A 12,636-nucleotide genomic window follows, 5' to 3' on the forward strand; every position below is an offset into this window, starting at 1 on the left:
CAAAAACATCTAGCTAATCATATACAACTAAGCCATTTCTTTTCCTAACTTGATGGAACTAAAATGAAATCCCCAAGACACAGGTACCAGGACAGATCTATTAACGCTACATATGCTGGAAATATGTAGAGATAGTTAAACATATGATATTCTTAGTTTTGATTTTGTGTGTTTCTAACCAAAGATATCTCTTTGGAAGAAAATATGAATGTATACCAAGCACACCTTATTTTCATGAATTTGAGATGTTATTAATTGCCAATTAGGTGGTTTAAGACCCTCATTGATTTTTAAGAAGAGCAGCAATATGCATTACAATATTTGGGTACACTTTATTTTTATATGGGTTAACATTCTGCTATATTTCATTTCATTCGTTCTTCTTGAGAAAGTGAAAACAAAGGGAAATTGAGGGTAATCTGAGGGGAATTTCCAACCAATATTTGAGTCTTGCAGTATCTTATTATGCAGCCCTTTCTTCCAATTATTATTTTTATTTTTTTGCAGATAAGTCATTTTGACCCAAATCCAGCATAAATAGCTTTCTACCAATTCCTAACTTAAGACAACTAACATTTACAATCATGTGGCAATATAAATTTTAAAATTACAGTTCGTACACCTTGACAATCAAGATAGTCTGAAGTACAAAAAAGTAAATTGCCCTTTAGCTGAATTACCTTTTTAAAATATCAGGCCTGATAGTTGATCTCATTTTAAAAAAGAAAAAAAAAGGAAAAAGAAAAAGAAAGTTTCTGGTGTTCTTCAAATACCTTCTGTAGATGTCATCTGCTAGTGAATAACAAGTGCAGGTTCCTAAGATTTTTCTTTTCCCTGCCATCTATTCATGACATTCAACAGAGCTCTTTACATGGAAATGTTAAGAAAGAAAAAAAAAAACCCTGATAACTTCTAGGGGATTTACTGACTTTTAAATAAGTGTGTTATTTCCCTTTGTTTCAGATTCGAGGCACAAACTTCTGAATTTAAGCTCTGTAAGGCATAGTAAAAACCTCCAATTTACAAATAAGGAATTCTCTGTGGGTTAGAATTGCCGCATCAAGCAGAAACAAAAATAAAAAAAATTTTAAAAAAAGAAAAAATTATCTGTAAACTGGTACACTGCAATGTGTTATGTGAGTCATGAAATGGCTGCTTGCCTTGGTATGCTGAAGAAAGGTTTCTGTGTTTTGTGTTTTGTTTTTGAATAAGACATGCCCAAGTCACCATAAAACTCGCCACAAGCCTCCATTACCTAGAGCATCAACAACAGGAGTCCAGTGGCACACGCTTAGAGCAATCACAATAGAATAGAAAGCATGAGTAAACTTTGTTTTTATACAAAACTGAAAAGAGTCCCTTCCCGCCCCTCGCCCCTTCAATAAAACCCCAAAGAAACAATATCAACAAAAAATCCTGTAGCTTCGATTGACTAGTGTGGATACAATTAGGTTTCTATGCCTTACTGCAGCTAGGGTGATCAATTATTTCCCTTCTCAAAAGAAGGGATCCTGTCATGCACCCCAAGATAAGCAGAAAAGCCACAAACCTCAATTCTGCATAGCAAATTCCATCCCAACTTCATAAAGACAAATATAACAATCTTTCCCTGTTTTGCTCAGCTTCTTCAAGCTTTGAGATCAGGTTTAATCAACTACATCTACTAGAGCTCTATTAAATAGAATATCTTGATTCCCTAAAACTGTAACACTTATGATCTTGTGATGAGGTTTTCTCTATACACACTGTAGGCCATCAAATGTTGCTGTTTACATTTTTTTTTGTTTTTATTTTTGTATTTTTTTGTTTTATTTTTTGCTGCACCAAATTTAAGATCGCCCTTTCAGGCAAGCAGTGGTCTCTAGCTGTTAAAACGTTTCCTTAGTGGATCACAATAGCTTCTAAAACTGCCTTTCTCTAATAAAGGCCATCAGAGAGGTAATACTAAACTGTGCATTTGCCAAATAAGAATATGAATTGTATAAAAGCTCATATTCCAATCCTAGATCAAATGGCAAAAGTTCTACAAAGTTGGTTTCCATGTTTGTATAAAAGCTCCGACTGATTTTATGTATTTTGCTATGAAATTACCTTTGGGTCTTAGAATCAGTATACCTCTACTCAGGAATGTGCAAATGATTTTATACAGCACGATGCTAGTACCGCTCTGTACGATAGTAAGGTTTTTGTTTTTTTCTTCTTTTCTAAATGGAAAAAAAATATCCCTAGTCAGAAATAAACTGACAAATTTACATTCTCCTCTATTAAAAAAGTAAATAAAATAACATTATTCAAAATGTGAATTAGCTATAAGACATACAATACAATTACATAGATACATATCAATACAGCACATTCAATCTGCCAAAAAAATTAATGATTACAAAGCCAGTATGGATGCTGCAATATCTAGAGAGATGTATGTACAACGATTAGAGCATTCGTAATTGCACTATACCTACAGGCAGTCTGTTAATTAAATTACAGGTGCTTTCTGAGTAAAGAAAAAAAAGTAACCTGTGTTGTTTGAGGCTGGGAGAATTAAGAATAAGAACATTTCATTACTATTCAGTAACTTTGGTACTCAAAAGCTGTTAATTTTCTCCCTCCCCTTTGTTATTCAAAAAAGTGATTTATATGAATGTTTAGACTAGTGCCCAATAGTACTGAGACTAGAGTCATGGCCTCATGCTAACTTCTCAGCAGCTTTAAAACAATCATGATTTCTTTCTTAAATCACATCTCAACTTAGGCTGCTTGTCAGAAGTTCATGATACATGTGCTGTATTTTTTGCATGTGTTGAAAAATTGCACATGTAGAATTCCAAACATCTCTCCTAGGAGGTTCAGTTACAGAGATACATGTTCAATGGAACACTGAGAGGTTACTTTTAAGTCCACAAAACTTCCTTAAGTTCAACTCAATCAGTCACCAGTTCAAGAAGATCCTGAAGGAGATAAACCAGCAGTAACATTTTTTTTTTTCAAATTAAAGGTGTCAGGATAATACTATCAACCAACGTTCTTGGCAGATTTACTTGAAATTAAAGGACATAAGAGCGAGTAAAACTGGCTTCCAATAAACAAGACATGAGCAGATTTCATGATAAACCACACAGGAGACTTTTCTACAGTGCTGATCTGGGGCACTCAACGTGGGACTGGACACTAAACCACATGATCTGAAGGGCAAAGAAAAGAATGGACCATGAGCATCAGATTTACAGTTACCAATTATTTGGCAACTGGTAGGTTCCTTCTCAGCCAGTCATCTTCAGCTTCACAGTCTTACTCTCTTTAAGACACTGGATTTTATTTTGTAAGGTCTTAATTTGTTTTGCTTTACAAAAAGCCAGTTTTGGCAACACATACCCATAATAAAAAAATCATTTAAAAATTGTGGCCCAATTGCAAAGGAAAAAATTAAAAAAAGTTGGAACCAAAAAACAAAAACAAAAAATAACCTATGAAAAGGCTCTGGGTAGCAGCCATTGGGGCAATGTAGTGTCTGTTGGCATGTTTTTTGGCATCTGTGATTTAAAGAAAGGGTGGAGGCCGGGGAGTCAGGGGCAGGGAATTCAGCAAGGAAGGGAGAAAGGACAATGGCACATGGATTTGAAAAGAAAGGACTCCTTCTGTGTGTCTTTGCCCATGCCTCCAACTTCTGTGCATTTCTCTGAGCAATCATGAACTATGCCTGAAGGTCAAAACTCAAAGAAATGACACTTGACTGTTTGATGGGCATCCATTGTCCCAGTCCAGTTAGACGAGACTATGTATCAAAAAAGAAACACTAGATGTGTATCCAGAGCAATACATTGAAAACCATAGTAGTAATACATATAATCCTTCAGCAAAAACTACAAAGTGTTAGGTTAAGCTGATGTAGGATGGCTTAAATCGAATGACATTGTCCTGACCATCATTCGAAAGAAAAACGTGACCAAGAATAGAACTAGGATAAAGGCCATTGTAACCTGGGAAAAAAAATCAGGAGGGATGTATGGATTAGGAAAAAGGGAAATCAGCTTTGTTTTGCTCAATAGAAAAGAAAGAAAGTAAGAGAGAGAAAGAGAGAAACGACTCTTTGTGAGTGCATGACTGAGAATTTAAAATACATTGAGTCACAAGGTTTTGCCTAAAAAAAAGATAGAGAGGAAATGTGCTGGGACTGTACTTCAGCATCCTCTGTTTTTCCTCTGAATAGTTTAAATAAAATCATAATATTTACTATAAACTCTGTGGACACGCTCACACAGAGTCCAGGACGGCAATAAATTAGTATTATGCAAATTGTTTTCCACAGAAATACAGTCCCTCTTGTATATCTTCAATAGCCCACCAGGGAAGGGAAGGGCAGGTTTCTGGGAGGCACGATTAGACCAGATTGTACTCCTTCAGGTTCAACTGGAGGATGGTGTCCTTGACCGCGGCAAAGACAAAGCGGATGTTCTCGGTGTCTGTGGCACACGTGAAGTGGGAGTAGATAATTTTGTCACTGTCTGGGTTCAGGTCCACGAACATCTTCAGGATGAATTCTCGAGCTGCTTGTGCATCAATCTGGGGTCCATCATATTCTGGGAAGTAGTCAACTAGGTGGGAATACATAATTTTCTCCTCTAGAAGATCTTTCTTGTTTAAGAACAGAATAACTGAGGAGTTCTGGAACCAGGGATATGTGATAATTGTTCTAAAGAGTGCTTTGCTTTCTTCCATTCGGTTCTCATTGTCTGACTCCACGAGAACTTGATCATATTCACTAAGCGCTACTAGAAACATGATAGAGGTGACATTTTCAAAGCAGTGTATCCATTTTCTTCTCTCTGATCTTTGGCCCCCTACATCGACCATCCTGAAAATGACACTTTGTAAGTCAAAGGGGTACTCGATGATCCCTGTGGTGGGGACTCGAACTCTAAGCACATCTTGCTGCGTAGGCAGGTAGGAAGGATCAGCTACGCGGTCCAAGTCATTCAGATAGTATTTGGTAGAGTCAGATAACTGATATTCTCGTCGTCTGTCATAGCATTCCTGGATTCCAGGGTCATTCCACAAACTCTTTATTGCATCTACATATGGATTCTCAAAAGCAGACACCTTCTCCACATCAACTTCTCGAACTAATTGTGCATGAGCCTTGTTGTGCTCATACTTGTACGGGATCTTGAGTGTGTCCATAGCTCTGATCATGGCCTGCATTGCTGTGAAGATGTTCTGATACACCAGTTTGGTGAAGCCCCTTTTGTCTTCATCGGAGTATCCTGACCCATGGATGATTCTCATCTGCTTGATAAATGTACTCTTGCCACTCTCTCCTGTTCCCAGCAGCAGCAGCTTGAGCTCCCGGCGGGCGTCCCGCTTGTCCCTGCGGAGCTGCCGCTCGATCTCCTCGTTGATCCGCCGGGCTTCCTTGGCCTCCTCGCTCAGGCAGCACGCCATGATGGACTCCAGAGTCATTCTTCCAAAGTGCCTCCGCTGCAGCCCCGCCGGCACCCCCTGCTCACACGCGCGCACACACACCCTCCCGCCCTCGCTCCCCCGAGGCAGCGGTGGCCGCTGAGCCCCCGCCGCCCGGGCGCGCGTCCGGGACGAGCTCGGGGAACCGCCGCGGGGGTGGCGGCCAGGGCCGGGGCCACCAGGTGGGCCGGGGGATCGGAGGAGCCGGCGGCCTGGGCCGCCCAGAGTAGTGAGGCGGGTTCAGGAGGCGTTCGCGGGCGCTGGCTCGGAGGGCGCGTGAGGGAAGGCCGCCGCGCCCGGCCTCGCTCAGACGCTCGCGACTCCTTCCCCAGGAACCGGCGGCCCGCCTCGCCCCCGCGCCGCCGCCGCCGCCGCCGCCGCCGCCGCCCCCCCCCCCTAAGCTGTGCGCCCAGCGGCAAGAGCACATTCACCGGGGCGTCCCCACAGCGAGCGGCAGCCGAGGGCTCCCAGCGTTCGGCGCGCCAGCTCCTTGCCGCCGCCTGTCACGGCTCCTGGGCGCCCACCGCCCGGCTCGCACGCAAACCCGGTTTGCCTGCCCGCCGCGCGCTCCTCCGCCTCCGCTCCGCCTCCGCCTCCACCAGACGCCCACCCCCGGCCCCGATTGCCAGGCGTGGAGCGTCTGCTCAATGCTCGCCCTCCCCCTCGCCACACACACACATTTTCTTCTTTCTCTGAACTGGAGCCTGAACCCAGGGTCTTGTGCATGCTAGGCAAGCACTCTACCAACTGAGCTATATCCCCAGCCCTAGTGAAAGTTTTGATCACATTAAAGATAACAGTTTAAAAGGTCAATGTGTTTAAAGACAAAAAATAATCATAAAGTAATTGTTCATTTCAAGGTTAAACTTTGTCATTGGCTTGTTACTAACATTTGAAATTATTATTAAGAATCTTTATTGCCCTTTTATTTATTAATAAGGAGGGGAAAACTTTTGCACTGTCCCTTTGCAATTGTTTTGTAGATAATATATTACCACTGAAAGCAAGATACTTAACTAAAGAGGGGAGGGGAGGGGAGGGGAGGGGGGATAGTAGAGGATAGGAAAGGCAGCAGAATACAAGACACTAGTATGGCAATATGTAAATCAATGGAAGTGTAACTGATTTGATTCTGCAATCTGTACACGGGGTAAAAATGGGAGTTCATAACCCACTTGAATCAAAGTGTGAAATATGATATGTCAAGAACTATGTAATGTTTTGAACAACCAACAATAAAAAAAAAGACTTACATTGTGCCAGGAATGGACAATACTGATTCATTTATGTGCATTAACTTTTTAATAATGAAACAGCATAATGAGGCAGAAGTTATTGCTGTCTCCATTTTACAAATGAGGCAATCATGGCTCAGAGAGGTTAATAATAAATGTGGCCCAGATTGCAGAGCCTAGAATTTAGAGACAGCGTTGCCTCTTAGAGGGTTGTATGTTGTATGTTCTCATGTCAGGTGTGCTGGTGGAGAGGGACCAGACTGGGTAGCTCACCCAAGCAGCTTCTAATGCTGATGCTTAGTTATAATGCTGATTTCTTCCTGTTAGATGTGTCAGTTCATATTAAGATCTCAGAATTCCTGGTTCCCAGCATTTACATAGATAGCAGCTTCCTGTGATCCCTTTTAAGAAGCTATAACCAAAGAGTCCCCTGAGTTGGTTTAATTATTTTAGATATAACTCGCCCTTATTTCTTAAAATTCTTAGGGTATAAACTTCATCTAATTTAAACATTTAAAGTTCTAAATTCCTAATTATACCTTCTAGCTGAGCCATAAACTTTTGATATCCAATACTTTCATTTTTCATATTGTGTAGTTCTGCATTTTCTTCTTTGGCCTATCAGTTCTTCAGAAGTTTGCTATTTAATTTGCAAAAATTAGGAGAGTTTCTAAATATCTTCTTGTTATGGATTTTTAATTTAGTTCCCTATTGTTAGAGAATTATGGTTTTGATTCTTTTAAATGTATTGAGGTTTGTTTTATGGCTGCACATGTGATCTGTTGGGGTGCTCATTCCTTGTGGACTGAACAGATGTAGGGACTGCTCTGGTTGAGCATATTGTTCTATAGATGTTCATCAGGTCAGGATGGTGCTTAGAGTTTGTGCACTAATATTTGACTAGTTCCATTGATTGGTTCCATTAATTCCATTGATTGCATTTAATGGGTATTAAAATTCCAGCTATCATTGTGACTTTCTCTATTTCACTGTGGCTTGCACTCTTGATTTTTTTTTAACTTTCTGTGAAGAGTGCTGAGTTTTGTAATTGCTTACAGAGCTTTTGCTCTCTTTGTTAACGTGGCTGGTTTGCTCTTTGTCCTTTTGTCTGTGCCTCCCACTAAACTGGAGATTCAGTTTTAGCACCCTCAGCTGCAATCCAGCAGGCAGCTCATTTGTTATGTAGTCTCTCATAATAGGAACAATTATGAAAATTGTTTAACTACTTTTTAACAAAAAATATTTTATGGGGAAGAATGTTTCACTTCCTATAAAATATGTGACTACACTTGAATTTTGATGCTTTTGATCTGAAAAGAGCCTTTCTTCCCCTTAAATCTCATTCATTATTTCTGTCCTTGAATTGATTATCTTCTTTTTTTGTGAGGGCGGCACATGTACCAGGGATTGAAATCAGTGTTACTCTACCACTGAGCCACATCCCCAGCCCTATCTTATATTTTATTTAGAGTCAGCATCTCATTGAGTTGTTAGAAACTTGCTTTTGTGTAGGCTTACTTTGAACCTGTAATCTTCCTGCCTCAGCCTTTTGAGCCACTGGGATTGCTGGCATGCACCACCATGCCAGGCCCCTGAACTGACCTTCTTCACACTGTTTTATTTATAGCTTGTGCCATTTAGGGAAGGTGGTGGATCTGCCCTGCCCTCCTCTCAGCTCCTCTAGAAGAGCACTTTTTATCCCAACATGTTGGTTCCTTCCTCTGTGTTTCCCTTCCACCCGCTGCCCCTTCTCTCTTACATCTTCTTACCAACTATTGCAGTTATTTCTCTCTTCCCTCCTTAACAGTGACTTCTTCATATAGAAGTTTCTTCTGCATCCATGTATCATCAGGCCTTGGATCAGTGCCCACATTAGGAAGGCAGAAGGTTTTCAGATTGGATGTCAATAGCACAGATGTTCTACCATTGGGTAAGCATGTCCATTTCACTTGCATTGTCTAAGGAATTTCATAGATACCAGATTCTGTTTCAGCCCTTCCCTGCAAATGACTGATTTTATAGATTTTTCTCCAGCTCTGGTACTCTTCAGCACCCCCAAACTATGCCAGGTAAACATGAAACATAATTTTGTTTGAAAGTAGAAAGTAACCCCCTCTAGAATTCTCAAAAAAAAAATTAAGAATATCATTTTCCAACCACTTCTGTTTGGCTTTTGGGATGTTTTCTAAGATTCAGACTGGAAGCCTACAGAGTGCTGAGGAGGGGATGGCACAGTGTGAGCCCCTTACTGTCCACCCTGTACCTCAGTTTCTCATTCCACCCTGTAAGCACCTGGCCTATGGCCATGGAGAAGCCTGCAGCAAGTGACCAGTGTTCTCTTCCTTAAATCTGGCAGGGCAGAAAAGAAACTGCCCACTCTTGCAGATTTGTTTAGAGTCTGAGCAGAATCTCTCTCTCAGGCTTAGATGACATTAATGCAAGCATTCTTGACCCAAACACAAGCACCCTCAACCCAACCATAAGCACCAAGGCAGAGGCAACTCTCATTATGTGGTGTTTTTAACCAGCAATAAATTTCAGCTCAAGAAAGGTGAAGGAATACGGGCTGGGCTCATACAGTCAATATGCTTGCCTATTTAAACTCTTTTTAAGGAAACCAAAGATATAACAGATAACAAGCTCAAGAGAAAGGCATCTTACACTTGCTGAGACCCAAACCTCCTCATTTGGATTATTTATGGCTTCAGGTTCTTTTCTTTGAAAAAGAACTTTTTCTTAAGTGCTCAAGAAGACACTGCAGTTAGGGAGAGCCTAGAAGAGAGAGAAGGTTGTGCTGGGGCCCCTCATCTGTTGCAAGCATTCTGCCTCAGCTCTGTAACAGCTCACACAGGGAGTTTTTAAGTCCATTTGGTTAAACTGAACACAACTCGGGTTTCATTTGAGGACAGTCTACTCCATGCAGGGTTGAGAGGTAAGTGTTCTTGCTCATGAGATCAGTCCCCAATTTGCTAGAAAATAAGCTACTGTGTTACAGGTTTGAGGGGATCAGCAGAGACATGTTCTGGAAGACCAGCTCCTCTGTCCCCAGCAGGCAGCAGCCTGAAGGGCCTGTTGCAGTCCACTGGTCTCTGCTGGAAGATCTCAGACTCACTGTGTGGTGCACCTGGGTATTTACAATGGTGGGTTTCATTGCCTAAAGCTGGATTAATTGGTTCTGCAGAAAAGAATTTAGCACACTTCCCACCAGGGCCTCCAGGCCCTTCACATCAGTGCAGACACCCCACCCTCCGAGGAGCTGGGAAGGCAGGACTGCAATTTGGAAGGAGAGCAGGCTGCTGTCATGTGTCCCCTCTCTGGCTTGCTGAACATTTGTGCAGGGTCCTGCTGCCCATGGTGCAGTGTGTATCTCCCCTTGCAAATTCTTTGAGGGTCAGGCTTCCTTTTCTCTGCCTCCATTGCCTTTGGATATACTAGAAGGTGCTTCTGTTCAGCTTTCCTCTTCTTCAAAGATTTCTCTCCTATGATTTAATGATAGAATGCAGTTTTTGCAATATCATTGCTTTTATAAAATACATGTTTGCAAACAAGAGAAGTGTGTGTGTGGTGGGGGGATGCCAGACAGCTCTGGTGTGCACCAAGGTCAGGAAGCAACATATTTCATGTCTGACATGGGTGCATTTATGTGTTTATACAGAACCACCTGCTCAGCCATGTGTCATCCTTAAGGAGTCCTTATGCATCCCACACTCCATTAAAGATGCAGGGTGTTTGGGTTTTGGTTTTAATTAGTAGATTATTTGGGGAGCAGTTTCAGGTTGATAGAAATTCTGAACAGAAAGAATTCCCTGTACTCTCCTGTCAGTCTCCTTACAGTCTGTTCTATTAATTACAGTTGACAAACCAATGTTGATACATTATCATGATCTGGACTCTGTGGTCTACATTCAGGGTAACTCTTTGTGTTTTACCTTCTATGGATTTTGACCAATGTGTAATGACCTCCATGATGACAACGATAGTATCATTGGCAATAGTTTTTCTGCTTTAAAAATCTTCTTCATGACTTTGCCCATCTTCTCCCTTTACCTCTAGCAACTACTGGTCTTTTTACTGTCTCCATACTTATACATTTCCAGAGAGTCATATAGTTGAGATCACACAATATGTAGCCTTTCCAGATTGGTTCCTTTCACTAGTAATATGCATTTTAATTTCCTCCCTTCATGTGGCTCAATAGCTCAATTTGTGTTAGCACTGAATACTATTCCACTGTCTGGGTGCATCCATTTCTGCTTGTCCATTTACCTCCTGAAATGAATCTTAGTTTTCTCCAACAGTTTTGAAAAAAAGTTGCTGTAAATATTCATGCGAGTTTTTGTGTGGACTTCTAAGTTTTGAACTCATCTGGATAAATAGCAAAATTCTTGGATTGTAAGATGCTGGATTTAAAAATCAAATCATTGGGAATGTTTGACATCTCCTGCTGCACTTCCAGACCTTGTGTGCTTTCACCAAGGATGACTACCAGGAGGACGGATTCTGAGAGCCTTACTGGGAAATTGCCTGTGAACATTTTATTGGGAACTGGACCATTTATGTGGACTCCGTCCAGATGCAGAGGGAGATTGAAAACCAAATCACAGGTAAGAGTCACAGATTTTTCTGATGAGACATCAAGCACACTTGAAGGCACTTTCTGTAGGCAGTTGTCACTTGTACGTTTTTTCTTTCTGTAGGCAGTTGTCACTTGTACATTTTACTGTTCATAGCACAGAGAGTGAATCTGTTTTGTCTCTTTTGCTGGGTACTGTAAAAAAAAAAGAAGTCTTTTTAGCTCATGGTTTCAGAGGCTGAAAGTCTAAACCACATGATACCAGCTCTGGTGAGTGTTCCCTTGGTTTCATCACACGATGAATGGCAGGCATCATGATGGGAGGATATGCAAGGAGGAGAGATCTTTCAGCATAACAGGAAGCCCTAGCATCCTAGGAGGGCCCAGGCTTGTTCTTCTATGACATCATTCTTGAGAGAACTAAGCAGGGTCACAAGAGAACTACCTTAATCTCTTCTGAGGGACAGTGTTGCTTACTAAGCCCCACCTCTTAGAGGTTCCACTACCTCTTAACATCTCCACACTGGAAACCAAGCTTCTGACACACAAACCCTTGGAGGATAGACCACATCCAGTAATAGTTAGCAAGTGCAAGTCATAGTTCTGCACTCCTAATTTAGACAAACCTTATGAGTACATGGTACCTCACTCATGGTTCTTATGACATCTCTAGGGACTCCTGTGCTAGACCAGGCAGCTCACTCAATCTGCTTCTCCTTTGTCCACATTTCCTAACTCTTGCACCCTCTCTGAACCAAGTTTGGTCCAAAGGAACACAGGCTTGATTTCAGCCCTTTTGGAGAGAGGGTTGCCCATTACCTGGGGAGTGGACACTTCAGTGAACACAAGCTATGTCAGGATTTAATTTCCAGAGAACAAAGCAAAATTCCTGGTTCAGAGTCTGAGAAGTGGGCAGGTCATTTAGGAATCAGCTCCTTGGGTTGGCTGTCAACCCTAACACAATAACTTGTGAACATGGATGGGATCTCCCTTAATGGAAAGCCCTTGAGAAGGAAGAACATGACCAAAGTCCTCCACAGCCTCCTCTTCTTCCTTCTGATCCCTCCACATCATACACACACTTCTTCCCAGACCCCATAATGTATCAGGAAAACCTTGTGAAGATGGCAGCATACTAGCACCTGAGTCTGGTTGGATTCTTTTTATGGTGCTCTTGACCTTGGTTGCATGTTAGAAGCTGCAGTGACCTCTAATGCCTGCTTTACTTGAGGGAGTCTGGACAAAGGGGGTATTAAACAACTACCCTGGTAATGGGATGAGTAGAAAGTTGGAGAAAGGAGGACCCAAGGCAGAGGCAGAACTTTGTAACTCCAGCTTACTCTGAAAGGAGGTTCACTGACAGGTTCCCAC

The 12,636-nt window shown here is 41.8% G+C and overlaps 2 protein-coding genes across 2 annotated transcripts in view; one reads left to right on the forward strand and one right to left on the reverse strand.

Annotated features, from left to right (window-relative positions):
• LOC308631406 (E3 ubiquitin-protein ligase RNF213-like) overlaps window positions 1-12,636 on the forward strand; it is a gene marked incomplete at both ends in the record, with an annotated part of 277,493 nt that overhangs the window by 150,119 nt on the left and 114,738 nt on the right.
• LOC308631895 (guanine nucleotide-binding protein G(q) subunit alpha-like) lies at window positions 136-5,832 on the reverse strand. Its single transcript, XM_081263445.1, has one exon. It carries the CDS (start codon window positions 5,455-5,457, stop codon window positions 4,378-4,380), a length of 1,080 nt encoding a protein of 359 aa, XP_081119571.1. The 5' UTR covers window positions 5,458-5,832; the 3' UTR covers window positions 136-4,377.

The sequence above is a fragment of the Spermophilus citellus genome, assembly GCF_964194105.1.
Source record: "Spermophilus citellus genome assembly, chromosome: 12".
NCBI lineage: Eukaryota > Metazoa > Chordata > Mammalia > Rodentia > Sciuridae > Spermophilus > Spermophilus citellus.

Excerpts from the sequence above, each read along its gene's own strand:
- LOC308631895 (XM_081263445.1), bottom strand. The coding sequence starts at position 5,457 with ATGACTCTGGAGTCCATCATGGCGTGCTGCCTGAGCGAGGAGGCCAAG.